Source organism: Mesoplodon mirus (genome assembly GCF_964341445.2).
Source record: "Mesoplodon mirus genome assembly, chromosome: 5".
NCBI classification, from domain to species: domain Eukaryota; kingdom Metazoa; phylum Chordata; class Mammalia; order Artiodactyla; family Ziphiidae; genus Mesoplodon; species Mesoplodon mirus.
Window position 1 is genome coordinate 14930362 of NC_138980.1, and position 27111 is coordinate 14957472.

Genomic DNA, 27111 nt, shown 5'->3' on the forward strand with positions numbered 1-27111 from the left:
AGCTTTCTCGCACCGGCCGGTGCCTCCTGCACAGCGGCGGCCGCCCCGCAGCCCCCGCTCCAGCCCGGAGGGCGCAGCGCTCGGGAGGAGCCGCGCGGGGCGCTGATGCCGCAGGGCGCGCCGCGGAGCGCCCCGGAGCAGCAGAGTCTGCAGCAGCAGCAGCCGGCGAGGAGGGAGCAGCAGCAGCGGCGGCGGCGGCGGCGGCGGCGGCGGAGGCGCCCGGTCCCGGCCGCGCGAAGGGGACATGTGCAGGCTGGGCTAGGAGCCGCCGCCTCCCCCCCCGCCCAGCGATGTATTCAGCGCCCTCCGCCTGCACTTGCCTGTAAGCGCCCGCGTGCGGGGCTGCCCACCCTGCCTGGACGTCTGTCCGTGTGCCTGTGGCTCTGTCTGCCCGCCCGGCCGTTCTTCTGACTTTCCGACTGCGTATCTGTCTGTCTATACGCGGGTTCCCTCCCTCCAGTCCCACTGACTGCCTCTCCATCTCTCTCTCCCGCAGGTGTTTACACTTCCTGCTGCTGTGCTTCCAGGTACAGGTACGTGGGCTCCTGACTCTGACCTCCCCCCCAACCTGCCCCTGTCTCCCGGTACTTGTCTACCCACCCTCCCCCGGGCCGCGCCCCCTCCTGTGCCCCACCCCTCCTGGGCGCCGAGCCCAGTGCACCTGTTTCCAGGGCGCGGAAGGGTGGCTCCAAATGCGCCCAGCGCGGGCGGGGGACCGGCCAAGGGCAAGGGGATCTGTTGCGGGACTCAGGCTGGCGCGGGCTGCCACGGCCCCTGTCGGCTTCGGCTGGGAGAAGATGCTCGGAGCCGGCGGCCTCAGCCGCTACAATGTGCCCGGCTCCAAGCACCCCCACCCCGTCTCCCCCCCTCCCCCCGCCTCCCCGCCCGGCCCGCAGCCGGTGAGGAGTCAGGACGTAGGGATTTTCTCTGCCAACCGTCCCTTAACATCTCCGCTCGCTCTTCCAAACAAAAAGGCTCCTTTCAACCGAGTGGATTTGGAGTCCAGGGAGAAAGCTTCAGTTGTAAATTACTCTGTGGTTTCAAAGGCGTTTGCAGCATTGAGAGAAAGAGAGGGAGAGAGAGAGAGAGAGAGAGAGAGGAGAGAGAGATGTTGTGCTAGGAGGGGAGACTGGGGTGAGAGCGAGCAGAGCGGGGCGCCTGGGCAGAGGGACCACTGCCTGCGAGGCGGCTCCGGAACGGGCCGCGCTCCGCAACGCACACCCTTGCCCAAGGTAGTGCAGCCCTCAGCTGGTTCCCCGCCTCGCTCCCTGCTCGCTCGCTCTCCTGAATCAGAAGAGGGCTTGGCGCTCAGCCTGGAAAGCACTTGCTAAAATCTGATCTGTTACTTCAGCAGCTTTCAGACTCGGGAAGGTCTTGGCACGCAGACAGTTGGAACACTGGGGCTTCCAAAGCCGTGGAAATGAAGGAAAAGGGTTGGGGGGCGGGGGGAGGGAAAGAGAAGAGGGACTGAGGGAGCTGACTTCAGCCCCGATTAGAACCAGACCAGGCTGCCTCAGCTTGGAGGGGGGGCGCAAAGGGAAAGGGAATAGGAAGTGCCAGCTGCCCTAGCCCTCCACCACCTAGTGCTCTGACGGAGGCGCCCTAGGAGGAGCTGGGCTGGGGCCAAAAGAGATTATCTGCCCCTTCTCGCTCTGGGTTGAAGGCAGGTGTCCTCTTAGGGTTCGAGAGGATGCCTGGGCCTTAGCTTTCTGGATTCCCGAGGTGCCCAGGGAGAGCACTGAGCAGGCAAAGTGGTGGTTCTCCCAGGTGTGTGTGTTGAGCGCTGTTGAGACTCACGGGTCTCTTGCGGAGGGCAGCGGCGGTGGTGGTGGTGAGACTGCTTATCTCCCCTCCCACTCCTAAGAGAGAGCTGTTACCATCGGGATGGACATTGAGGTGAGGGCAACTAGTTGGGACTGGGGGCTGGAAGGATGGATGGACAGACTGATGGGTTCTTTCCTTCTGTTGGCCAGGCTGGGGTCCCCGGTGACTCCTTGAATCAATACAACTGGAGTCAGTAACTTAAGACTGGCCGTTTGCCAAAGCAGATGTGACCCTGTGTGGTTGCAGGGGGCAGGGTGGGGAATGGCTGGTGTCAGAGAGAGAGGCCAGTGCCAGGCATGGCCTGCTTGGTTTGCAGCTGAGTCCTCAAGCAGAGGGCAGGCCCCAGGGTCACCCCGGGGGACTGCTTGTCTGACCTGGGGGAGAGCTCTTTTCCTGAGTGCTGAGCCTGGGGCCGGGGACAATGAAATGGGCATAAAGTAGAGAGATGGGTTCAGACTTTGTTGCCCAGGCCTCTTGTTGCCTGCCGCCTCTTGGTCCTTGAAGAGGGGCTGCTGGGTGGTCTTTGTGTTCTGGGGCGGTTGCGGGGGAATGTGAGGGAGGGAACCTGGACTCTGCATCCCACCTCCACGTCCTGGCCAGAGCTAGAGCCAGCCTGTGGGGGGAGGGGCGGGGAGGGGAAAGCTGGGTGGGCCGTCTGGGTTAGGTCCATTGGGGTTACGCCTTCAAGCAGGTGAGGGAGCCTCCTCTCCCCCCCCCACCCCGCCACCTCCCCCTTCCTTTGCAGCCTTTCCCGTTGCAACTGCCTTAGGACTGACTGATGTTTTTAACCCATGATCCATGCACCCTTAGGATATCTAAGGATGGGATTATGGGAGAGGGGTGGTCCCTGAAACACTGTGCAGAACGGTGCCCATATATGCAGTGTATGGGAGATGGTTCTCAGCTCCCCACAGAGTTTTGAAAGCACCCATGATTGCTGAAAGATAAAGCAACGCTACCCTAGGGAGTTATAGACAAAATTGGCAGGCTCACATCCTCCTTTATGCTCGAGGGACAAGATGGAGTGTTCGTTAGAGGTAAAGATGAGGGGTGGGACCCTTGTGCTAGTTGCGGGAGTCTGGGGTCTGCTCCCCACTGAGGTGATGGGCCAACACCGGGAGAGCAGCTGCTTCCTGGACAGGGTGCATTTGGAGGGTGGTAGTGAGAATGCCCTTGGTGAGCAGGGCCCAGGGGAGGCTCCCTGCACCGTGGGAAGGGCTCAGGGCTTTGCCATCCTGTGGACTGCACCTGAACCCCAGCTCCATCTTTCCCTATATGTAGACCTCTGCGAGACTTAGCTTCATCATTTGTGACATGGGTGACCCCGAGGATGAATGGTATATATGATAGGCGTGGAAGAGGTTTTGTGAATTCTCATCCCGCAGGAGCACATTACTCTTCTGGGAACTCTATACACCTATGCCTTTCCTTCCCCCGCCTCTGTGTTTTGGGGAACTGGTCCAGTCCTAGCAACAGAGTTTCTGGGCTCCTCCCCTCTCTCCATCCATCATCAGCCACCAAACCCCAAATGGGCCCCTTGCCCCCAGCCACATTTCTGTGAACACAGTCAATGCCAGACACTGCCCGCACCGCCCCCCCAACCACACACAATGTGGTGAGCCCCGCCCTCCCCTGCCAGCAACCCTGGGAGCGGGAAGCTGGGAATTTAATAAAATCCCTTCTCCACACGACTTGGGACACCGTGGATAGCTCAAATCGGAAGAATTTTAAAAATTTCCAAGGAGAGCAAGCGGCGTGACCAGTAAATTGCTTTTCTGCACTTGGCTGAGCGCTGACAATGACACCGGGCTGGGCCTTTCACGCAGCTCGGCCGGCACCTGCCTGACATTGTTGCTGCCGCCAGGCTCGGCAAGGTCCTGGCCTTCCCCAGACAGGCCAGGCGTGAGGCGGGCCAGGGCAGGGGGGGCCGCCCACTGGCCCCTCAGTCCCTCCCTCCCACAGCGCTGCTTCCTCTCTCACCGCACTTGCTCAAGTTTGGAAGTTTCCTTCCATGCCTTCTCTAAGGCTGACCACCCCCATGCCTGGCCTCTTCAGTGAGGTGTAGAACCTCTCTTCAAGCTGGCTAGGATGGGGAAGCCAGAGACAGAGTCCTTTGGGACGCTGTCCTATTGGATTGTACTTTTAATTTCTTGAAGAAGCAACCTCATCCATCCATTCGTCCATCCAGTTGGGTATTTGTTCATCAAATGCTTGTGGGAGCCTGCTTCTTGCTGCCCCTGGAACAAGACTAGTCCGTTCCTGGCCTCAAGGAGCTCCCAGTCTAGAGAGGGAGAGTGCCAGATAAACAGGAGTTCCTTCAACCCCACCCCTCCTGTCCCACGCTGTGAAGTGTTGAGAGGTAGGGAGCATCCTCCAGCCTGATGGGGGTGGGGGCAGGGGAGGGGGTGGGGCAGGAGGGGGGGAAACCAAGGCTGGGGAGAAGTGACCTGCGTTTGGTGAGAAAGTGCTACTTGTATGAATTTCCAAGTGGCTCTTGCATCAGGAAGTTCCTTTCATCCTTTCTACCATTCTACGAGGGAGACTGGAGTAGGAGGAATATTATCATATTCCTACCTCACAGATGGAGAAACTGAGGTACAGAGCGGGGAAGGGATTTTTCAAGGCCATGGCTAAGACCCAAGACTCTGAAATCGAGACCTTGTGTCCTTTCCAGCACACCAGGCAGACTTTTTCAGAAACACTGCAGTTGTTCAGAAGGAATACTGACAGGGAAATGGAGTCTCAAGAGGCATGCTAGGGGCCCTTAGTGAGAGATCCGGTTGGATCCCCCTGATAGGATCCCTTATTAGGGGATGATCAGAGGCCAGGTGGGCGTCTCTGTGGTTGAGGCCATCTGACTTGGTGTCTGCAGGCCCTGATCTTCCTGGAATGTTCTGGTCTAAAATGGTTTCAGAGCCAGAAGTGGGTGTTTTTTGGGGGGTAGTGGGGCCTAGGGGATCTAGCTCTCTCCTTCCAGTTTCTTTCCCAGCATGGAGGGCGATGGGGGCACCCTGCCAGCCTTCCTGCAGCCCAGGAGTGTCACCTGCAGTGAGGCAAGGAGGTGGATTTTGAACATTTCTTGTGGTCGGTGCAGCCAGTGTCCAGCAGGCTCTGGGCAGTGTGTCAGGGCCACAGCGTTGCTTCCTCCCAGCCCTGGGTGGCTGGGAGGGCACATTGGACCCCCAGAGGGAGAAGGATGGGGACAGGGAGAAGACTTTCTGTCCTCAGCAGGATCTTTTGGTTCTGACCTCGTCCTGTAGCAGGGAAGTTGTTGGTGTGGGAAATCAGGGTGTAGGCCCATCAGGGTAACAGCTATACTGGTAGCTGCCGCCGGGTATTGCATGCTCGTTCCGAGGCTGACGCTTTCTCATAGCATCTAGGCTGTGCCTCACAACCAGCCTGGAATTAGGGAATTCTACAGATGAAGAAAGTGAGGCTCAGAGGCATAAAATAATCTGCCTTTGGTTGCACAGCAGGAGAGAGAGGCAGAGTGGGATTCAACTCTAGCTTGCCCACTCTAGGACCCAGGCTTATTAAACAGCACTTTAAAGGCTCTGGAATCTGTCAGGCTGGTTCAAAGAGTTGCTCTGCCTTGTCTTTGCTGTGTGACCCTGGACAAGTTACTTAACCTCCCTGGGTCTCAGCTTCTGCCTGCATAAAATGGGAAGAGAATAACCAGCAAAACAGCTCCTACTTCCTAAGGGTGTGGAGCAGGGGAGAGTGCAGAACCCAGGGCTCTGAAATCTTGTCTGACTTTCAAGACCTAGTCCCTGTGTCTCTTGTTCTGAGAGGACTCCCTTGGTTCCACCCCTCTGTCAGTGGATTAAGCTCTCCTCGCCCATGGCACTGCCACCTCCTGGTGACTGGGGAGAGGGAAGGTGTTGTTTCCTTTCTGAGGGCCGGGGTTGTCTGATGAACATCTGTGTGCCCCATATTTTGTGCTGGGTTGGGTTTTCCCCCTACTCACAAGGACCCGTGGCTGAGCACTTAGGGAAGGGCAACGCCAAGGGCCCTGTCAGTGTGGCCCAGGCTGGAGGAGAGCCACCGGGCCTCCGGAAGGGCTGAGGCCTGCTGTTGGCACCTTGGGTCTGACAGTAGGGATTTGTTCTGGAACATCAGTGCGTAAGCGGGCCCCTGAGGCTTTAGTCAGTCTTGCTGGTAGGGCCTGGAAGATGACTGGGTTTTGTTTGCTCCGACCTCTAAACGGCGTAAGGCCTCAGGCCCATTTAAAATGCTGCTGTGCCAAGGATGCGGCCAAAGACAAGCCCCCCATAGGCCACAGGGCAGAAAGACTCTCAGGGTGCCTGGGTTGGAGTCCTGGCTCTGTCACTGGCTCATTGTGTGCCTCGGTTTCTCCACCTGGGCATCAGTTAAGTGAGCTAGGCGGCTTCTGTGGTGCTTGAATGTGTGGGCTTTGGCATAGGAAAGACCTTGGTTTGAATCCTATCTGTGCTGCTGAGTAACTGTTCAGCAAATTTCTTAACCTTCCACCCTCTGCACCTTGGTTTTCCCCATCTGTATAATGGGGTAATGAAAGGTACCTACTTCTTAAGGGTTATGGTGAGGACTAAATAGGATATTGCACACAGAGTAGCTAGCACTGTGGCTGACACTCAGTAAATAATTGAGAAATAGTAATTGCTCAATCAATTATACGCTCTGTGTGTGTGTTAACGTGCTGCAGCGTGCTGAAGAAAGCTAGGAGGGCTGCGCTTCTTGCATCGGTGACATCAGGCCCCCTCTAGTCTGAGCATAGGTCTTGGATTTGGGTCTGAATTTGATCCTTATTACACCCCTCACAGGCTGTGTGCCCTTGGGAAAGATCCTTAACCTCTCTGAGTCTCTACCTCCTCGTCAGTTGAGAAATAGGAATAATAATACCATTCCTAGGGCCTGTTGGGAGGATTAATTGAAACCATGTCTCGGACCTGGTATGCAGTAGGCATTCAATTATGGTGCTGCCCCGCATTAGCAATCAGCAAACATGGCTGGCCCTGGACTGGGTTTTGAGTGGGATGAAGAAGACATCTAAGGCTTCAGCTTTTTTCCTCCATGATCCCTGTGAAGAGATGGCAGGTACTTTGGCAGCTTTGTTTACCACTCCCCCCATCCCACCTGTGCCTTGGAACCTCTTAGCACTTTGTCATTGCTCTGTGACGCAGTGCGTTCTCTGCTGGGGCTCACAGGGATGTATAGGGGCTCAGGCTCTGGACGCAACCCACCTGGGTCATACCCCACTTTGGCCACTTGGTAGCTATGTGATTGAGTGAATTCTCGGCTTCTCTATGGTTCATCTTTAATATAGGCATCAGGATGGACCCTCCCTCTTGGGGTTGCTATAGGGGGTGAACTGTGGTCACTTGGGGGAAGCACTTGGCCCAGCACATGGCTCATTATAAGTGCTGAGTAAATGTGAGCTGCAGTTATACATTTGACTCTGGTGTGCCTAGAGGCCTGCTTGTCTGCCAGCTCCTGGTTCCTGGAAGTCAAAGGAGGCCTGGCCCATCCCATGGGCCCTGTGGCACCTGGCATGGACCTGGCATGCAGCATGAATGTCAGCAAGTGGAGGGGTGGGGAGAACAGCTTCTCTGAGGACCGGGCATCTGTATGGAGCCCCCCAACCCTGTACCAGGTGTGGGGCATGGGGTGCTCAGGACCTGTCCCAGCCCTCAGGGATTTGAGAGAAATCTGAGGGATCTGTGCAGGGGGCAGGGGCCCAAGGGTGCAGAGGGTGTTCTGATGAAGGGCCCTGAAACCAGACTCAGGGCAGGAGGATCTTGCCTGGGAAGGTGCGCCATTTGAATCTTGAAATAGGAACAAGCTGGGTGAAGAAGACTCTGAGCGTCTCTCTCTGCGTGTGTGTGTGTGTGTGTGTGTGTGTGTGTGTGTGTGAAAAAGCCTTTGCAGGCACATGGACCATTTCTACATGGAGCAGGGAACAGCTTGATGTGCTCAGGGGACTCCAAGCTGTTTGGAATGGCTGGCGCATCAAGTTCAGGAATGGGGGTGATATAAAAGGCCATGGTGGGCATTGAATGCCAGAATAAAGGGCTTGTTTATTACTTCTTTGACATGCATGACCCCTCTCCCCACCCAGGGGCTTCAAGGGAGAGGGATTGGAAGGAAGGAGAAGAGGAGGAAAGAAGGGAGCATGGGTCTTTAGGAGTCCCCCCCACCTCTCAGGCTGGCTGCAGGGTTGACGGGCCGCGGCACCCATATTGACAATCTGTACAGAGCAGGCTGATGTATGGGGAGGAGGAGCTCCCGGTCAGCGCCTTGGGTGGCAGCAACCCCCGCCCCCGTGCTGACGGCTCAGCCCTGCCAATCAATACATTGACAGCCCCAGGAGCTTAATGGACAGGTTGGGGGTGGGGAAGGGCCCTTTGGAGCATCACTCTGTCCTGGCTGGGGTGGATGTGGGGAGTGTGACAAGAGAGAGGGGAGAAACCTGGGGCTAAGGGGTGGCTGGGGGCATCAGTCTGAGTGAACCAAGCTCCGATTCAGGGGTGGGCCCAGCCTCCCTCCTCCGCTTTCTGTCCAGGGGTGTCAGCTAGGGGAAACTGATGGACTCCAGAGCCAGAGGTGGGTTCAGTTCTTGGCTGCATCAGTTTCTGTACAACTTAGGCACATCCCTTAGCCTCTCTGTGTCTCCCTTTATCATGGGGATGGTAACCGTTCTGACCTGCCCAGGTCCTGCGAGGAGCGAGGAGCGAGGAGACAGTGCCTGGAAAGTGCTTAGCTTGGACCCTGGCACTGAGCGAATGCCCACTAAGTGGGAGCCAGCGTTAGTTTCGTGCTTAATGACAATAATAATCCCCGGAGCACTATGACTGGCATCAACTCCTGGGCCTGAGTCCAGGCTTGCTCTCGAGGAAGAGTTTGGGAGCTGCATTTCAGGGTGGAGGGGGTGCTGCTGACTCTACAAGGGGCCACTCCTGGAATGGGGTGTAGGTCTCAGGTTTGAATCCAGAATTTGGAGAAGCTCTAAAAGCCCTTGGCATGGCTGGCCCCAGTGCTACTTCTGGAGGGGGAGGCAGGCAGTGGTGGAATGTGGCTGGAAGTCTGTGGGCTGCCTCTCCTGGGACCAGGGAGACCCTCCCTTTCTGGGCAGGCTGCCCAGAGACAGGGGCGTGGATTCTCTGAGGCCTCGAGGATGGGTACCTGGGTGGGATGGGCAGTCTGACCCCTTCCTCCTCTCTTGGGTAGGGGGTGAGCTCAAGGCCTCAGTCCTTTCATGTTTAATCCTCCACCTCAGTCCCTGCCCCACATATGGCTTGTGGCTGGAGCCAATTGCTTTCCTGAATGGGGGAAAGGAGGTGGGTGACAGAGAGAAGGGAGAACAGAGCAGGAGAGGGTGAAGAGATGGGGAGCGGAGGTTCTAGGCTGAGCTGGATTCAAATCTTGATTCTTTTTTGCACCAATTTTGTGCCTTTGGACAAGCAATGTAACCTTTCTGAGCCTCAGTTTCCTCATCTGTAAGATGGGAATAATAACCATACCAACTCATAGGGCTGCTCTGGGGATGACGTAAGATAAGTTACTTAAAGTACTTCTTAGTACGGAGAACATGCTCCATAAGTAGTGACTGTTTAGAAAATAAGAAAAAAGAAAAAGAAAAAAAAGTGGCTCTTTTTACTTACGTTTTTCTGAGGTAAATAGTTGTAAACAATCTCATTCTGCTGATGAGAAAACTGAGGGTTAAAGAAATCAAGTAAGTTGGTGATTTTGGGGTGGAGCCAGGTCACACCCGAGGTCAGTGAGTGCTATTGTTGAACGTGTGTGGTGTGGGTGGGCTGATGTAACGTGTGTATTAGGTGATGTGTGACGTGGCAGATGTTGGTGTGAGGCGGGCCCAGGAAGAAATAGGAAGCCGCTTCAGACATGACTTCAGAGCCAGGAGTGGATGGGTGAGGTTGAAACCTTCGGTCAGAGGGAGCAACTGTGGTTATTGGATTCCCCGGCGGGAGGGGGAACCTGGGTTGACGTCTGGAAGCTGGCCCTGGGGTTGGAGTGGGGCTCACCCCAACCTCTTTTCACCCCGTGGTAGTTTCCCCCCAAGGTGCCTAAGAGAGGAGGCTTGGAAGCTAGGCGGGGGCTGGATGGTAAAGGACCACATGCGGGCGCTGTGCAATGGGTAGTGGGGAGCCAGGCAGATTTGGGAGCAGGAAAACCTCTCACCTCGTGCACTAGAGCCTGAGACTGCAGGCGGAAGGTGGCGGGCTCGGTCCCACTAAGCACCACGTCCGTGCTGGGATCTCGGGCTGCAGCCCCTGTGCAATTCCTGGATCGGGGAGTGAATATTTCCACCAGAGTGCAAGCCCCTCAGAGAAGGGGTGGGTCCCCCTGGGGGCTGACAGGGGTCTCAGCCATGCTGCAGGGGGACCCCACTGTAGGCTACCCTGCTGCGGGAAAAGCTATCTCAACCTCAAAGATAATGCGTGAGTATGGGGTGGGGCAAGGAGAGCCTTTTTTTTTTTTTTTTTTTTTTTTTGCGGTTCGCGGGCCTCTCACTGCTGTGGCCTCTCCCGTTGCAGAGCACAGGCTCCGGACGCGCAGGCTCAGCGGCCATGGCTCACGGGCCCAGCCGCTCCGCGGCATGTGGGATCTTCCCAGACCGGGGCTCGAACCCACGTCCCCTGCATCGGCAGGCAGACTCTCAACCACTGCGCCACCAGGGAAGCCCAAGGAGAGCCTTTTGTAAGGCACCTTGCTCTGCCCCAGGAGACACCCTGTCTGTGCCAGCCCTGCTCGCCTTGCGAGAGCCACAGCATTTTGATTTTTGTCACACTGCAGCTTTTCAGTGCCCCTGATGATTACGCACCTGGATGGGTTTAGAGAGCAGCTCTGACTGTTCTGGGAAGTCCTGGAAGACAGGCCCCCTCTTGGGCAGCGAGGCCAAGTAGCAGGAGAGGGGGAGCGGGAGGATGTTCCTGAGTGGCCCCGCTCTGCATGTGCTCTGCAGGCAGGCCCTGGAGCTCTGTGGCCCCGGAGAGGTGCCTCAGAGGTCCAGTCTGTGAAATGGACTCTAACGGGTGCCTACCTCCACGGGTGCTTAAGGAATTTGACGAGGTGACATGTCTTGAGGGCTTCTTAGCAGAGTGCCTGGGACAGAGGAAAGCTTAGCAATGGATGGCTTTAAAAACCCTCTCTTGGGCACTCTGCTCATCTGGGTAGTAAGTGATGGGGCTGATTTTGGCCGCCAGGTTTTCCTCATCCTAGCCACAGTTATTTAGCAGACATTTGCCAGGTGCCTTCTGGGGGCAGAGCTGGAGGTTCAGGGATGAACCAGGCACACTGGACTCTGGGGACAGTAAAGCCACTACAGTAGTGTCCAGAGGCTGTAAGCCAGCCTGAGGCCAGAGGGCAGGAAGTACTTCCAGAGGAGGTAGCTGAGGGCAGGTGTCATCCGGGCAGAGGGGCTGTGCAAAGACCTGGAGCCCCCCAGAGGTCTTGCCCAGGAAGCCCAGGGGTCTTCCTGCCTTTTCTAAAGGACAAACTCTGTTTCCATGTCCGATGCCACCCCTGTTACCGCCCTCGGGATTGATGTGGCCACAGAGTATGGCTTAAATGGTGGAAGCTGGGCAAGATGGATTGTTCCCCCGCATCCTGGGGAAGGGCCACTGGATAGCCCCTGCTGACCCTGGGTCACCCATGCTGCCTCTGTCCAGTGGGCCAGGGAGAAAATCATTAATGGGAGGCTGGCTTCTGGGGCAGGGCAGTTCCCCTAGGGGACCTGGGGTGAGGAGATTGGTTTGACCTCTGGTCAATAAGGTCTCCTGTGAGCAGGAGATCTGGAGGACAGGGAGGGAGGCCGGAGGCCTGGCCTTGGGGGAGGGGACAGGGCCAGGCCACCTCAGGAAGTCATTCCAGGAAGGCGGGGGTTCCTCAGGACACGTGCCCACCAGGTGTGGGCCTCAGGGGGCCCTGGAGCTCCATCCTCCCCAGGCATTAGGATGTGAAATGAGGCAAGTCCCAGGTGTGTGATTGGGCTGTGAACGGGCTGGCCATTTAGGGTAGTGGAAGTGGAGAGTGTGCACACCAGTGGCCAGGCCCTGCACCACTGGGCTGTGCAGCTCAAAGCAACCGACTTAACTTTTCTGAGCCTTAGTTTCTACGTCTGTTAAATGGGGGTGATAAGCATTCCCATGTCCTAGGGTTGTCGGGATGATCAAAAGCAATAACATCTTCCCAAACTGTAATCTGAGCAGCAGAAGTGCCTCGTCTCGAAGGACGTGAGAGTGTGATCCACTTGTGTCCTGAGGAGGCTTCTGTTTGCAGGGCTTCACCAAGAGCCTCTTAAAGGGCTCCCTTGTATCCTCTCAGTAGTTACGTATGTCTGCTGAGCACTTAAATCTGTACCAGGCAACTGTGCTAAGACTATATGTTTAATATTCACAGCAACCCACAAGGTCGGTGCCATTGTCACCACTCTCAGTAAGTTGCCTGGGGACCCTTAGCTAGGGAGTGGCTAACCCTGGGGTTTTCTTTTTTTTTTTTTTTAAGAGTATAGTTGATTTACAATGTTGCATTAATTTCTGCTGTACAGCAAAGTGTATCAGTTATACATGTACATATATCCACCCTTTTTTAGATTCTTTTCCCATATAGGTCATTACAGAGTATTGAGAACAGTTCCCTGTGCTATACAGTAGGTCCTTATTAGTTACCTATTTTATATATAGTGGTGTGTATATGTCAATCCTGGTCTCCCAATTTACCCCCTGCCCCTTTCCCCCCTGGTAACCATTAGTTTGTTTTCTACATCTGTGACTCTATTTATCTTTTGTAAATAAGTCCCTTTGTACCATTTTTTTAGATTCCACGTGTAAGTGATATCATATGATATCTGTCTTTCTCTGTCTGACTTATTTCACTCAGTATGACAGTCACCAGGTCCATCCATGTTGCTGCGAATGGTATTATTTCATTCTTTTTTATGGCTGAGTAATAGTCCATTGTATATATATGAACCACATCTTCTTTATCCATTCATCTGTCGATGGACATTTAGGTTGCTTCCATGTCCTGGCTATTGTAGATAGTGCTGCAGTGAACGCTGGGGTGCAAGTATCACTTCGAATTATGGTCTTCTCTGGATGTATGCTCAGGACTGGGTTTTGAACCTGGATCTTGCTCCCCACTGTACTGGTGAGACAGGCGGGGCCCACTGAGGTGGAGCTGAAAGCAGTGCTCTGGGGCCACATGGCCTGGGGCTAACTCTGCCATTGCCTGCTCTGTGACCTTGTTGGTTCAGCTTTGGAGCCTCAGTTTCCTCATCTGTAATGTGGCATAATGTTTCCACCCTGAGGATGATAGTGAAAGTTCAATAATGTGGTCCAGGTGAAGTGCCTGTGGAGCCTAGGCTGGGATTGGAGGACATGTGCAGGTCAGCGGGGGGACAGAGACCCTGGCCTGGGCATGGGGTGTAGCAGTGAGGAAAACATGGTCCCTACCCTGGAGAGCTCACAGCTGAGGGCTGAGACAGATGCTTGGGCAGCCCCAATTCCAAGAGCCCCATCATGGGCTGAGTGGGGTCATGGTCTTGTGGGAATGGGGTCCTGCAAGCCTAGCGTGCCTAGAACAAACCCAGAACGCTGTCTGGACTTCAAGAATTGTTCAGCTTTCTGGTTAAGATGGGCTGGGACAGGCATACAATTATCAGGGCGTAGGAAAACCTAATTTAATGCTAAATGGGATGACAGACTCCAGATCTTTTCAATGTTCACTTGTTCGTTCATACACTTGACAAATGTTTGAGTTCCTACTATGCTGTGTGCTGGGGATATAGCAGAAAACAAGTGGGGGAGACAGAAAAAAACTAGATAAATAGATGTTATCTCAGGTTGATCAATGCTAGAAAGAAAATCAAAGCATGGTAGAGAGATGAGGAGTGACAGAAGTGGGGGCTGCCTCAGAGAAGCAGTCAAGGAAGTCCTGTCTCAGGACGTGACATGTGAGCAGAGGCTCGAATGAATTAGAGGAGCCAGAGTGCAAAAATCTGGGAAAGAGCACTGAAGCAGAGGGAAGAGCAAGTGCAAAGGCCCTGAGGCATGTGTGTATTTTGTGTTTGGAATGCTCAGAGCCCTAATAAGACAGCCAGTGTAACTGGTGGGGAGGGACTTGTAGAAGATGAAGGTGGAAAGCTGTTGGGGGCTCATCTTGCAGGGCCCTGAGGCCCTGGTGGGAACATTTATCTAAATGCGATGGGAAGCCCTGGAGAGTTTGGAGGGGAGGGTTACACAAGGTGATTGGGTTTGGTGGAAGATGGACTCCCAGGGGGAAAGTGTAGAAGCAGGAGGCTGCTGAGGAGGTGGGTGCAAGTTGTCTACGTGAGAGGCCGTGTTCAGGGAAAGGAGACGGGAGAGATACGTGCTGGCGTAGCCAGAGGTGGCTTCCTGGAGAGTGTGGTCAGACATGAGCTAAACCTCCAGGGATACAGGGAATTTTGATGAGAGATGCTAAGCACGAGGGGCTTCTCCACGAGGGGCTAGGGATGTGGGCAAATGCTTGGTGGTGGAGGCGAGCGTGAGGACACTTGAGGTGTGGAGAGGAGACCGCCCCCAGCATCAGCTCCAGGGGGAGAAGCGACAGTGGGCCCTGGTTCATTCGTTCCCAGGAAGAAATTTGCCAGGTCTCCTTCCTTCCCCGCTGAAGACCTAAACAGGAATTATATGCCCCCCATCCATTTCCCATCTCCATATTGGTTTGGGTACTTTTCTTCCCATTTGCTCACTGTATCCTAACAGCCACCCTGGGGTGTAGTCAGGCCAGAGGCTTTGCTCCACTGTTTTACTGGGGAAGAACCTGAGGCAGAACAAACCATGGGCCCAAGGTCACATGGGAAACTCTGCTCCATACTTCTTGCTTTAATTTGGGGGTGTGGTGGAGAGATAGCACACTTTGCTGTCAAATAGACCTAGACCTGATTCTTAGCTTTGCTGCTTCCTGGCTGGGCCACCTTGGGCAACTTGCCTCATCTCTCTGAGCCTCAGTTGCCTCATCTGTGAAATGGGGGTGGTAACAGGGCAGTTATGAGCGTGTGCTGATGCCTGGCCCAGAGCTGGCGTAGAGGAGACCCTGGCTGTTTGTTATGAATGTGGTTCCTGCACGCAGGGACTCTGGACGTCCAGGGTAGCTCACCATCACCCCTTTTCCTGCTCAGGTGCTGGTGGCCGAGGAGAACGTGGACTTCCGCATCCATGTGGAGAACCAGACGCGGGCTCGGGACGATGTGAGCCGTAAGCAGCTGCGGCTGTACCAGCTCTACAGCCGGACCAGCGGGAAGCACATTCAGGTCCTGGGCCGTAGGATCAGCGCCCGCGGCGAGGACGGGGACAAGTATGGTAAGTGTCAACCCCCCACTCCCCGACCGTGTACACATTCTTCCCGGCCTCTGAGACCTCAGGTTCAAATCCCAGCTCTGCCGTGTCCTGGCTGTGTGATCTTGCACCTGGCGCTGAGCCTTTCTGGGCCTCAGTTTCCTCATCTATAAAATGGGGATGCAGTAGTGCATCCCTGAGAGCCTTATTGGGAGTAGTAACTGAAGACATGAATAAAGCATGCTTTTGCTGGTAAATGCCCCATAAATGCCAGTCATCATGGGTATCCGTGGCAACCTGCTCCCCACGGCATTGCTTCCCCAGGTTCAGATGCTCGGAGGGGTGGGAGCCTCTGGGGCATGCTTTCTGGATGCTGGTGGTGGTGGTGGAAATTGGCCTGGTGTGAGTGTGTGTGCACATACATGCATGTGTGTGTGAGAGTGTATGCATGTGCACGGGGACAGGCCTGTGTGTGTGTGCTCTGCAGGCTTGAGCTTGTGCACCTATGAGGCATGGGCACTCACAGCACCTTGGGCCATGGTCCCCATGACCTGTCCTTGACCCTGGAACTGTCCAGCTCTCTTCTGGTGTGTTTAGGAAGCATCACCTGCCCCAAGCTGCCTCTGCAAAGGGGCTGGGAGGAGTGAAATAACCCTGACTCCCTTCCCTCCCTAAGCCCCCAACCCACAAAGACCCTCAGCAGTGAGTGAAGCAGGCAGGACTCCTCCCTCCCAGAGCCTGGAGGGGATTTAGGGGCCAGACTCTGAGCAAATACTGACCACACCTCCATCGCTTCCTACCTTCTCAGGCCCAGGTTCTGGGAGGTGTCCCAGGCCCCAGCCTTGGGTGGGAGGGAGCTGGGGCTGTAGGTGGCCACAGTACGTGCGTGCCTGCGGCCGAGCCTGCCGGCCTGGGCTTATCTGAGATGATGCTCCGCCTGCCCGCCAGCCCCTGCCCATTGCAGTCAAGACATGACAACAAGACAAATAATTTCTTGGATCTTTTATCTTGGACACCATTTATTTTCCCTCAGCCCCGGGGCAGGACTGACCTCATGGTAGGGCCCACGTGTGGCAGCTGCACCGTCACTGGGGGCTGGGCCAGGCCGGGCTGAGCAGGGCTGGGCCACGCTGGGCTCCTGCTCCTCCAGGCCAGCTGCCTCCCCTCCCTTCTCCTGCCCCGTCGCTCTTTACTGCCTCCCTCCCTCCCTCCCTCGTCCCCCTTCTTCCTCTCTCAGTCTGGCTGCTTCTCCTTTTATCTGGGCATCTCTCTCTCTGAGTCCTTCTCCCCCCTTCTGGTTGTTTCTGTCCATCTCTCTGTCTCCCCCCTCCTCACCATCTCTGTCTTTCTCCCTGCGTCCGTCCCTCCGACCACAGCTTTCCGTGCCTCCTCCCCACCTCTCCCAGGCCCTCTGCTGGCCGCCTCTCTGGGGCCTTGTCTCTCTGTGCCCCCCCTCCATGGACGCCTGGCTGTGCTGGGCAGACCCAGGTGCTGGTTTTCCCTGGGATCTGCTGTCCAGTTGCTGCCAGGGAAGGGGCAGCTGGCTGGCTGGGGCGGGAGGGAGGTGCCCTCCTGGGGAGTCCCCGGAGCTCTGGCTGGCCCCTCCAGGCTGGGAGAGTACAGGGGGGTCAGACTCCGGTCTGAACCATCTGTCCAGGCTCTGAGATAGGAGTCAAGAGCTTGGGAGGGAGAGGAGGCCGGAAATGGCCGGCCCCTCCCTCCAGAAGCCACTTGTCCTCTCATTTCCTCTGCCTGGACTGGAGACTCAGGAGATCTCACCTGCTGTGTAACCTTGCCTTCTCTGAGCCTCAGTTTCCCTCTGTACATTACAAGGGCTGTACTAGAGCAGTGCTTCTTAAACACTAACATGCATCGGAATCAGTGAGGGCTCTTATTAAAATGCCGATGTTGATTCAGAGAGTCTGGGTTGGGGCCTTGAGCTCTGCATGTCTAACAAGCGCCCTGGTGCTGCTGGGGGACCACCCCTGGAGTATCCAGGGACTCGCCCATCTTGGCTTCTCCTCCAGCTCCACAAACTCTAGATTTAATGATTCTCTGTCAGGGAATATGTTTATCATTCCTCCAATCCCCCAACACCCAAGGCAGCCAGGGGCCTTGCTGGCCGCCGAGGCTGCTCTATTTAAATGTCGCATTAGAAACGCAGATGAGGCGAAGGGATCCCATCTGTGAGCCCTGGGAGAGGAAGTGAGACAATGGAGCCAATTGAGGCTTCCAATCTAGATAATCAATACAAATATTATTGGGAGGGTGATTTATGTGGCCAAGCCGGGCAGGAGGATGGGGGGCTGTGTTAGAGGCTTGCCCTGCCTATGGGGGAGGGGCAGCCAGTAGTCCTTAGTCAGGCCAGGGGGCCCAGGATGGTCTGAGAACCTGCTCCCTCCTTCTCAGGGCTCCATCCAGCTGAAAGAATGGTGTCTTCTGAGACTTGCATTCATACACAGTTAGAATGCAGTCTGGGAATTTCAGCAAACACCAAGTATAAACAATCCCTATAAATGCCTGGAATCTGGAATCCCCAGAAACGCCCGGAATCTCAGATTTGAGTCTGTAAAACACTCAGAATCTCAGATTTGACAGCGTCCCGAGGCGCTAGACCCCATAGGCAGGTAGGTGCAAGATGCAGGCCCACCTTTGTCTGGGTGCCCTGCCCAGGAGCTCTTGGCCGGCTTTGCAGCAGTGAGCAGTCTTCGGTGAAATCTGCATAGATGTCAGCCAGGCTTCTACACCAGGCTGTTCTGCAAGACTTTCTCCCCATGGCTCCCTGAAGCTTTCCCAGAGCACTCTGAGGGCCCTGAGGTTGGCTGTTCCAGGAATGCAGGACTTTCTTAGCTTTAGGTTCGGCTCTGGAGGGAGAGGTATGCCAGCCAGGGGGCTAAAGGCTTAGGTAGTGGGACACCTGGCAGGCCGGGAACTGGGGGAGGGCCACCCTGCCCACCCGGGATTATTACATCAGCCCCTCCCCTTCCTGCCCTTGGTCCTGGTCACCTTTGTCCTGCAGGTAGTTGCCACCTTGAAGAAACAGCACTGGGCCAGGAGGCAGGACCCCTGGGTTCCAGTGGCAGCTCGGCCGCTGAGCAGCCCGCAGTGCAGGGGACAAGCATGTCTGGCTCTGGGCCTGGTTTCTTCACCTGCCAAGCAAGGATGAGAAGGCCCCACTCTACCTGCCTCCAAGGTTGAGGCCCTTCAGCTGGGATGTGGAGGTGTCAGCAACCCCTGGCTATAGGAAGCAGGGCTGCTGGGTGGTGGGACTTGAGTCTCAGCAGAGGAGCACCTGGGGTCAGCTGAGCCAGCCCTCAGGGAGGGGGAGGGGCCCCAGCATCAGGGCTGGTGGTGTGGGAGCAACTCTGCTTTTATAAGCCACGGGGTTGGATATTCCTGCCTATTTTCATTTGCAGAAAAGGGCTCCTCTACTTGATTAAGAAAAAAAGCCCAGAACACCCAAGGTTTTACAGTAGGCCAGCCTCCCAGGACTGACAGTGCCCAGAAGAGCCCCGAGCAGGCCTCCGGAGGGGCTGTGATAGCCAGGGAGGTGGTCTTTTGAGAGGGTGGGCATGTGGACTCTGGAGTCGAATGGAATTGGAATCTCAGTTCCACCACTTACGAGCTGGAGACCTTCGGTGTGTGTTAGCCTTTCTGATCCTGTTTACTCTTTTGTAAAATGGGGTAATTGAAATGAGAGAATATCTTATTCTCAAAGAGTATATGATTATTAAAGCAAGAATATTCATAATAACCACCTGAACTCCGTGCTGTTGTACGGCGGCAGGGGGATACCGTCATAGGCTCAGGTGAAGGTTTCCCCTCTCGAGAACTGATTCGTGGGGCTTCCAGAAGGGATACTGCTTCTCTCCCCTTAGTGGGGCCCTGGCATATCAGCTGCAGTTTAGAAGAGGCTTCTTCAGCATGATTCCAAGCAGCAGGGCGGACTGGCCATGCTCTGGCTGCTGTCCCAGGCTGGATGCGGAAGGGTATCTGGACCCTTCTGTTGCGTGCAGCCCGGTCTCTCAGTTCACACCTGGGTCCCTCCCTCACTGGGCGATACAGCGGTGAGTGAGACCACCCAGGCCCAACCCTCAAGGAGCTCCCAGGCGAGAGCCCCTTCTCCTTTCTAGGGGCTGACTCTGAGTAGGAAGAGCCTGGGTCCCTCACTCTCTGTGTCCCCTTGGGCGCTTTCCATCCCCTCCCTGCACCAGTGGGTTTCCTCACAATTGTGGGAAGGCATGGGCAGGGCACGGAGTGTGTACTGTGTGGGTTTGTTCCGGTTAGGCATGGATTAGTCTGTGATTCCAGCTGTGTCACCACTGCTCAGGGTCACAGGGAGTCAGCCTGCCCCAGCATGGGCTCTGCCCCTCGAGGCAGCTCCCCCGTTCACCCTTGCCCCTCTGAGAACGTGAGCTCCTTGAAAGCAGTGACCTTTCTGCCTGTCTGCATGTCTAGTACATGTCCTGAAAGCAGCCCCCCCTTAAAGGTTACTGGATAAATGAATAAAATAATTACGGGGCCACGCAAAGCACAGTCAGGGGCTGACTTGCGTGACTCACCTAGGAAAGTATGTGGGGTCTTCCAGGGCTTTTGCTGGAAGTGGGAGGGGGCCCTCTGGTCCCCATTTCTCTCATTCTGGTACCTGCTGCAGGGCTGTGCTGGAGCAAGGAGCAAGGTCCTGTGGGCTGGCTGGTGTGGCTGAGGCATCAGAGACTCTTTTCTCTGAGTCTGACGGCCCATAGTCCGTTCTCCAGACCACAGCCCAAACCGTGAGACTGTGTCACTCCGTTAGTCGAAGGCTCCCAGCTCATTTAGAATGCAGTCCAAGTCCTTGGATCGGCAGGAAGGCCTGGTGCAGCCTGGCTCCTGACTAGCAGCCTCACCTTGGGCTCCACTGCCTCGTCCTTGCCCGCTCCACTCCAGCCCCAGCGAGCTTCCTGCCGCCCTTGGAACACGCCAAGCATGTCCCCAGCTAAGGGCCTTTGCTGTGTCCTCAGCCTGGGGATGCCCTTCTCCCAGATGTCCCCATGGCTTTTGCTCCCTCACCTCACTCAGACTACTGTTCAGTTGTCCCCTTCTCAGGGAATTCCTGTCTCTGTCCCCTCGTGGGTATGTTTCTCTTCCTAGCACTTATCGCTCCCTGAGGTTCTGGTAAGTATTTAGTTATTCGCTCTCTGTGTCTCCTGTTATAGTGCAAACTCTAAGGCTAGGCCGCTTCAGTCTATTGTGTTCACTGCTGTATCCCCTGCACAGAGCCAGCCACAAACAACGGTTCAATACATGCTTGGGCCAGTGAATACATGGCTGACCCACGTGCGCGTCCCGGATTGTAGACGGGACCACTTCCCCGGGGCGGGGGCAAGTGCCTGCACAGAGCCCAGCACACAGTAGGTACCTGGGCAGTCCGTGCTCCCTCCCTCCTCTTCTCCTGTCCTCCTCTCCCGTCCTTCCTTCTAGCCAGCCTTGCATCTTGCAACAAGGATACAGTGAGCGACAGGACCAGCTTCCCCAAGGGGCGCTCCCAGCTGGGAAGGGGCATTAATATCTCCGTCTGAACCCCCTGCCCTCTGAGCTCATGTTCCACGACTTCTGTCCCCAGTGAGGAGTGGCCACCCACACGTCGCTGACTCTGCAGCTCGAATGGCCACATGAGACATACAGCTAGGATTAAATATAGCTCCCGATCGATCCTATTGATTCTTTCTCTCTTCCTTTCCGGCTTGCCCACGTGGCCTGCGAACCTCCTTGGGGGACTTTAGGAGAAGGGGAACCGTGGGCACCTTTGGGGAAAGGCCACAGTGGGTGTGTGTGGGTGTGTGAGGATAGTGATGCCGAAACATCTCCAGAAAGGGCTCCTTCCCCCCACCCCCATTCTTTCCCTTCCCCTCCCCTCGACCTGGTCCACCTTCAGAGGGGAGGAAGGGAGTATGATTTGGTGTCACCTCCCAGTGCCTTTTGTGGCAAGGACGTTTCCTCACTGGAGGATGATGCCTGGAGAGTGGCCAGCAGCATTGTCAGCACTGAAATTGTTGCGGCCGGCTGGCCGGCTGCTGGCCACCCCGTGCAGGGTCTGGGTACGGCCAGCTCTGCCCAGCCTCTCACTGGCTCCCAGCTCCCCCACTGCTCTCTCAGGTCTTGGGGATTTTACCCCGAGGCTTGGGGGAAAAGAAACCAATTCTCCTGCTTAGTTTTTTCCAGTTCCCTTTCTCTGGGTCTTCTGTGTCCCTCTTTGTATGTGTCTCTCTGGCTCTCTGTCTGCCTCTTGGTCTTTCCCTGTCGTTTCCTACCCTTCAAACCAAAAGTCTTTAAAGTGAGGCTGTGGATTGCCCGCAGGGAAGCCCAGCTAGGGAATCACACTGGAATCAGTCAATCAATCCATCCATCAAAGTCATTTCTTTTTTCTCTGCCACGGCTGACCTGCCTGATGTCTGTCCTGCTCTGCTCACCTGTCTGAATCTCTCTGTCTCAGGCTAGCTCCGGAGTTACTGTGCCTGTGTTCAAATCCTGGTCCTACTGTGTGACTCTGGCAAGTAACTTAACTGCTCAGGGCCTCAGTTTCTTCATCTGTAAAATGGGTGTAATAGTTGTTGTGAGGATCTAATGAGACATTCCACATTCAGACTCCAAGCACAGTGCCTGACAGATGGTAAATGCTCAAATAAGTATTAACAGTTTTTGTTTAGTTTTTTAAATTGTCATTGTTACTCCATGCATTTAAGAGAAACGGAAAAAAAGACAGCATGAGTCCTTATTGAAAGGGCTTTCTTTCTGGATCCTTTTTTTTTTTTTTTTTTTTTTTTTGTGGTACGCGGGCCTCTCACTGTTGTGGCCTCTCCCGTTGCGGAGCACAGGCTCCGGACGCGCAGGCTCAGCGGCCATGGCTCACGGGCCCAGCCGCTCCGTGGCATGTGGGATCTTCCCGGACTGGGGCACAAACCCGTGTCCCCTGCATCGGCAGGCAGACTCTCAACCACTGCACCACCAGGGAAGCCCCTGGCTCCTTTTTCTTCCACTTTCTCTTTTTCCTTTTCTGCTTTCCTCTCTCAATGCTGGAGAAGGGATTGGGTCCTTCGAGCTCCTGGCCCCCAGCCATGGGCAGGTGCTGGGCTCCTGCTCTGTGCTGGGCCCTGGTAAGACTGGCTCTGTGGACTTTGCCTTCAGGGGAGCTGGGTTATGGGACCCCCCCACCAATCCTGCACTCACTCACCCTCTGGTGCGTGCAGCCTTTCCTTCTAGTCAAAACCAGATCTGAAGTCATTTCATGCCTCTCTGGCTGCGGTTTGAACCCAGACTTGGGTGGTCCTATGGGCTCCCCCACCTCCCAGAGTCAGCTCGAAGGTATTTCCTCAGGGTGACCGTTGACACCCCTTCCTCCCTCAAGGTCATTTGGAAGTGGAGCTGAGGAGGGATGGGCCCCAACCTTTGGCTCTTTGGGCATCCCAGCCCACAGACTTCTGCCCCAAGAAGGTGAGGTCAAGCGAAGACCTTCTCTGCCTGCCTTTGGTGTTCGTTCACTCACTAACCCCCCCAGGAAAGGGACTGGCATGGAGGAGAAGTGACTGGTGGGGGAGACAGGGTAAGACCCAGACTTCCGTGTTAGCCTGCCTGGGTTTGAATCCTGCCTGCATTTTAACTCCATCCCTGTCTGACCTTGGGACTCAATTTTCTCACCTGTAAAATGGGGATAATAAAAAATAGTTCTAATCTCCTGGGATTGTTGTAAGGATGGGTGGGTAGGAGCTCGGAGTTCTAGTGAGCGGCAGGAGTAACACGGTGGTGGTGGGGGGCGTGGGGAGGTAGAGGGAAGAGTTGCTAAGGGCATTGACCTGGAATCAGAGACTTGGTTTGAACTTCTACCTGCTTTTACTACCTGTGTACCATTAGGCAAGTCCCTTTACCTCCCTGAATCTCGTTTGCTTTAACTTTTAAATAGCTTTATTCATACCTACCTCACCAAGCCCTTTATGCACTTACTAAAATTTACTTATTGGTCATTTGCTGTGAGCCAGGTATGGGCTAAGAGCTGGAAACCACAGTGGTGAATGAGACAGTTAAGGGCTGCCTTCATGGAGCTTACCTTCCAGTGGATAGAGACAGACAATAGAAAAGGTAGCAAATAAAACAACTTGGGGAAGAGCTCTGAGGAAAATGGAGCAGGGGGTGGCTAGAGCTGAACTGGGAGGATAGTACGACATTGGACAGCATGGCCAGGGGAGGCCTCTCTGAGGAGGTGGCATCTGAGCTGAGATGTCAACCTAGGAAGTGAGAAGCCACTATGGGAGGCTCTGGGCACGAGCAATCTCCAGGCAGAGGAAAAGTGCAAAGGCCCTGAGGTGGGAGTGTGCTTGGTGTCTTAGAGCAGGAACAGTAAGGAGGCTTGTGCGGCTGGAGGGCTGTGAGTGAGGGAGGGAGGTGGGAGCAGGCAGCAGGGGCCAGACCACGTGCCCCTTCCGGGTCCCCGTAAAGAGTCTGGATTTTTAGTGGGTTGGAGATCCATAGGAGGCTTTAGCAGGGACGAGGCACAATTAATTTTATATTTTGAAAGGATCCCTCTGGCTGCTGTGTAGAGAAGAGACTGCTGGGGACAAGAGTGGCAGAGAGAGGATGGGGGCATGCCAGGGTGGTGAGGGGCGAGATACTATCCTCAACCCCTCCCGCCTGGCCTGGGACAGACACGAGAATGGAACTGAGCGGAGATGAGGTTCCTAGCTCCTGAGAGCTGCATCTTGGGGGCTTGGGGCTTGAGTCAGGAGAAGGGGGAGCGTGATGCTGAGGACCAGGCAGGCTCTGGGGCAAACCTGGTCTGAGCGGGCGGAGTCTCTCTTTCTGTCTTTCTGAGAAATGCTGCTGCTATTACTCCCCAAAGACTTTACATAATCCTGGCCCGGCTCGCTCTTCATTATGTCATGTGCTGAGTGGAGTCTAGGTCACTCCATGGCTTGTTGCAGTCGGGGAAGAACAGACTTCTGGCTCCCTGGGCACAGAGGCTGGTGCAGACCCTGCCCTCGCTGGGGTGAGGGTGACTGGCTTGCAGGGGTGGAGGTGCAGTCTAGCCCCAGCCCCAGGCCCTTTGGATGGCTTAGGCAGAGGCCAGGGCTTCCTGAGATGGGCTGTGGTTAATGAGAGATGGGGGTTGTGCTTTGAGCCAAGTCTCCCCAGAGCTGGGGGCCCTCCTCTGGGACCCAGGCCCCAGCAGGAAGAGCCAGGCAGACCTGACGTCAGCCCTTCCTGCTGGGTTGCTTCTCTGAACCTCAGTTTCTTACACTGTAAAAAGGGGACAAAGGTACCCAACCTCGTGGGGATATGTGACTTTAGCAGGCTCACATGGGAGCCAGATCCAGCGTGTAGTAGGAGCTCTTCTTAGGACAGAGGCCCAGGCATGTGCTGGGGGAGGGCAGACAGAGCAGTTTTCCCCTTGGACTCACTTGGGGTTGCCTGGGCCCCAGCCCTGTGGCCTCACCCTCTTCTTAGGGTTTCCCGTGCCTGCCCCTCTCCAATGCCAGAGACATTCACAATAGGGTCAAGCCCCATTCCCACTGCATGGGTAAGGAAACTGGGGTTCAGAAGGGTGTGTGGCTTACTCAAGGTCACACCCCCAGGATGGCAATTCCAGAAATGGAATCGGACCCCATGAATCCCAGTCTAAGGCATTTTCTGATGCACTCACAGTGTGGGGTGCCTGCGACCCTGGAGGATGCTGAGGAAGTTGAGGACAGAGGGCACACCTTGGGGAGGCAAGTTCTGCTCCACCTCTGCCCTTTCACACACATCTGATTTTTTTTCCACTACTTTTTTTTTTTTTTTTTCTGGGAAAACAGTTTTGTTTTGCAGTTATTAGGAAACTTAAACAATAATTACTGAGTTTCCCCTACCCAGCCTCTGAGAACAGGGTGCTAGGCCCTTTACAGCATCATTTTATATAATCCTCGCCATAACTGTTGAAGATTGGAGATGACTATTCCCATTTTACAGATGAAGAAACTGAGGCCCAAGGTCATACAGTGGCAAGTGGGGCCAGGGATTCATATCCATATCTGTGCATTTCAAAGCTCTCACCTATCCCCTTACACATGCTACCTCCGTCAGAAGCTCCTAGAGTTGGGGACCCTCCTGACTCCCCAACAACCCCCATCCCGTGTGGGGCCTGAGCTTTGTGAGGAGATACAGAAAGCATATCCCAGAGCTGCTGTCATGTTTGGCCCTTGGTTCCCAGGGACAAGCAAGCTAAGAGGAGAGTTAATGGGGAATTTGAGTTAAGGGGAACAGGGAACGTGAAGGGCTTGTAACCCCCTGTCTCAGTGTTGGCTAATATTCTCAACTCAGTGGTTTACTAGGGACGGGGGAAGGTGGAGAGAAGAATGTGCCCCCCACCCTTGTTCCTAGAATTACTAAATTCTTGTTAGATCTTTAAATTTTATGTAAATTCTTCTTTTTTTCCTTGGAAAGGTGGGTATCATATTTTAATTAGTAGTGGTGTCAAAGGAAGGCTAGATTAATTATTGGAAATCCTGAGTTCCAGATGGTTTTAATTTTCACAGCAGGGCACCAGGGTATATATTTAAAAATTTTTTTAATTAAAATCATACCTAGTGTATTTTAGGGGCACTGAGGTACACTCTTTGTGGCTCCAAGGATACTGTATTTAGGGCTATGATTTTTGTTATTGAGAAGCAAGGGCCTTGTCACTGACATAAAAATTTTGTGGGTGAGGGAGGGGCAGGTGCTGGGAAGCAAAGAGTCAGGGGAGAGAGGGTGAGAATGGTGGGGCGTCATAGGCAAAGAAGGGGGTGGTGGTGGTGGGAAATCCAGGCACAGGGATTCAGAGGTTCAGAGAGGGCACATGACCTGCCAAAGTCACACAGCACCTTACTGGGGAGAAAATGTGGACTGGCAGAGGGACAGGGAGGGGTCTCACAGTATGCCTAATCAAGAGACAGTCACCCTTTGGCCACTTGATGTCCTTGTTTAGTCAGGCCTTTGGGGATCAGCTCTGGACAACCCCATCCTGAGGGAGGCTCTGTGGAGCATAGATGGTTTAGCATGGGGCCTCCCACTCCTCACCAGGGGGTACTGGGTCCTGGTTGGGACTTCTGGGCTCCTGGGAGGTAGTTATTCTTCAGCCTTGGTGGCCTTGATTGAGGAAGGTGAAATATTATGCAGATAGCCTCCTTTCCCCAGGGACTCGAAACACCCCTCCCTGACCCTTCCCCACTTCAGGTGGCCAGGGCACTCCCTCACCCATATCCCCAGAGGGGAGGGGACTCTCCAGATGTTGTTTTCCCTGGAGGAAGGGGCCTGTGACCTAACTTTTGGAGGAAGCAGCTCGGCATTCCACAAGGCAAGGGGTGTGTGTGTGTGTTTTGTGTGTGTGCGTGTGTGTGTGTGGTGTGCATGCCTGTGTGAGCTCACGTGCCTCTGAATGTCTGACCCCTTAGTCCAGAGACTGCTGCTTTTCTCGGGTTATTTGTGTGGCTGTCTGTCCTGCCTTGGGGAAGGGTATTGGCGGGGGAGGGGAAGTGGATGATGAGGGGAGGAGAAGGCACACTGGTCTTCGGCCACAAGGGGCGATCTGGGTCCCAAGTGGAGTCGAGAGAGGCTGGGAGTCGGGGAACAGGTGTCAGACAGCTTCTCTCCCTGCCTAAGGGGCAGGGTGCTCCCGAGAGACCTGTCAGAGGCATCCCCCATGCCTGATATTGGGGGCAGTGGGAGGTCCAGGGACAGGGTCAGGGATCATGTTGCTGAGTCTTTAGGCCAGCCATTGCCCCGGTAAAAAAATGTGTCTTGTTCTCCTTCTGCCTTTCGAAGCCCAGCTCCTAGTGGAGACAGATACCTTCGGTAGTCAAGTCCGGATCAAGGGCAAGGAGACGGAATTCTACCTGTGTATGAACCGGAAAGGCAAGCTTGTGGGGAAGGTAAGTGATGGTCTAGATTGGGTGGGTCCCCCGGCAGCTCTGGGTAGCTGGAA

At 55.1% G+C, this 27111-nt stretch overlaps 1 protein-coding gene across 1 annotated transcript in view; it reads left to right on the forward strand.

Annotated features, from left to right (window-relative positions):
- Window positions 1-290: 290 nt before the first annotated feature.
- Window positions 291-27111, forward strand: part of FGF18 (fibroblast growth factor 18) — a gene marked incomplete at its 5' end in the record, with an annotated part of 34716 nt that continues 7895 nt past the window's right edge. The window contains 4 exons of the mRNA XM_082623179.1: window positions 291-322; window positions 497-533; window positions 14987-15167; window positions 26952-27058. Of these exons, the coding sequence (XP_082479305.1) occupies window positions 291-322; window positions 497-533; window positions 14987-15167; window positions 26952-27058 (357 nt within the window). The remainder of the gene's footprint in view (window positions 323-496; window positions 534-14986; window positions 15168-26951; window positions 27059-27111) is intronic.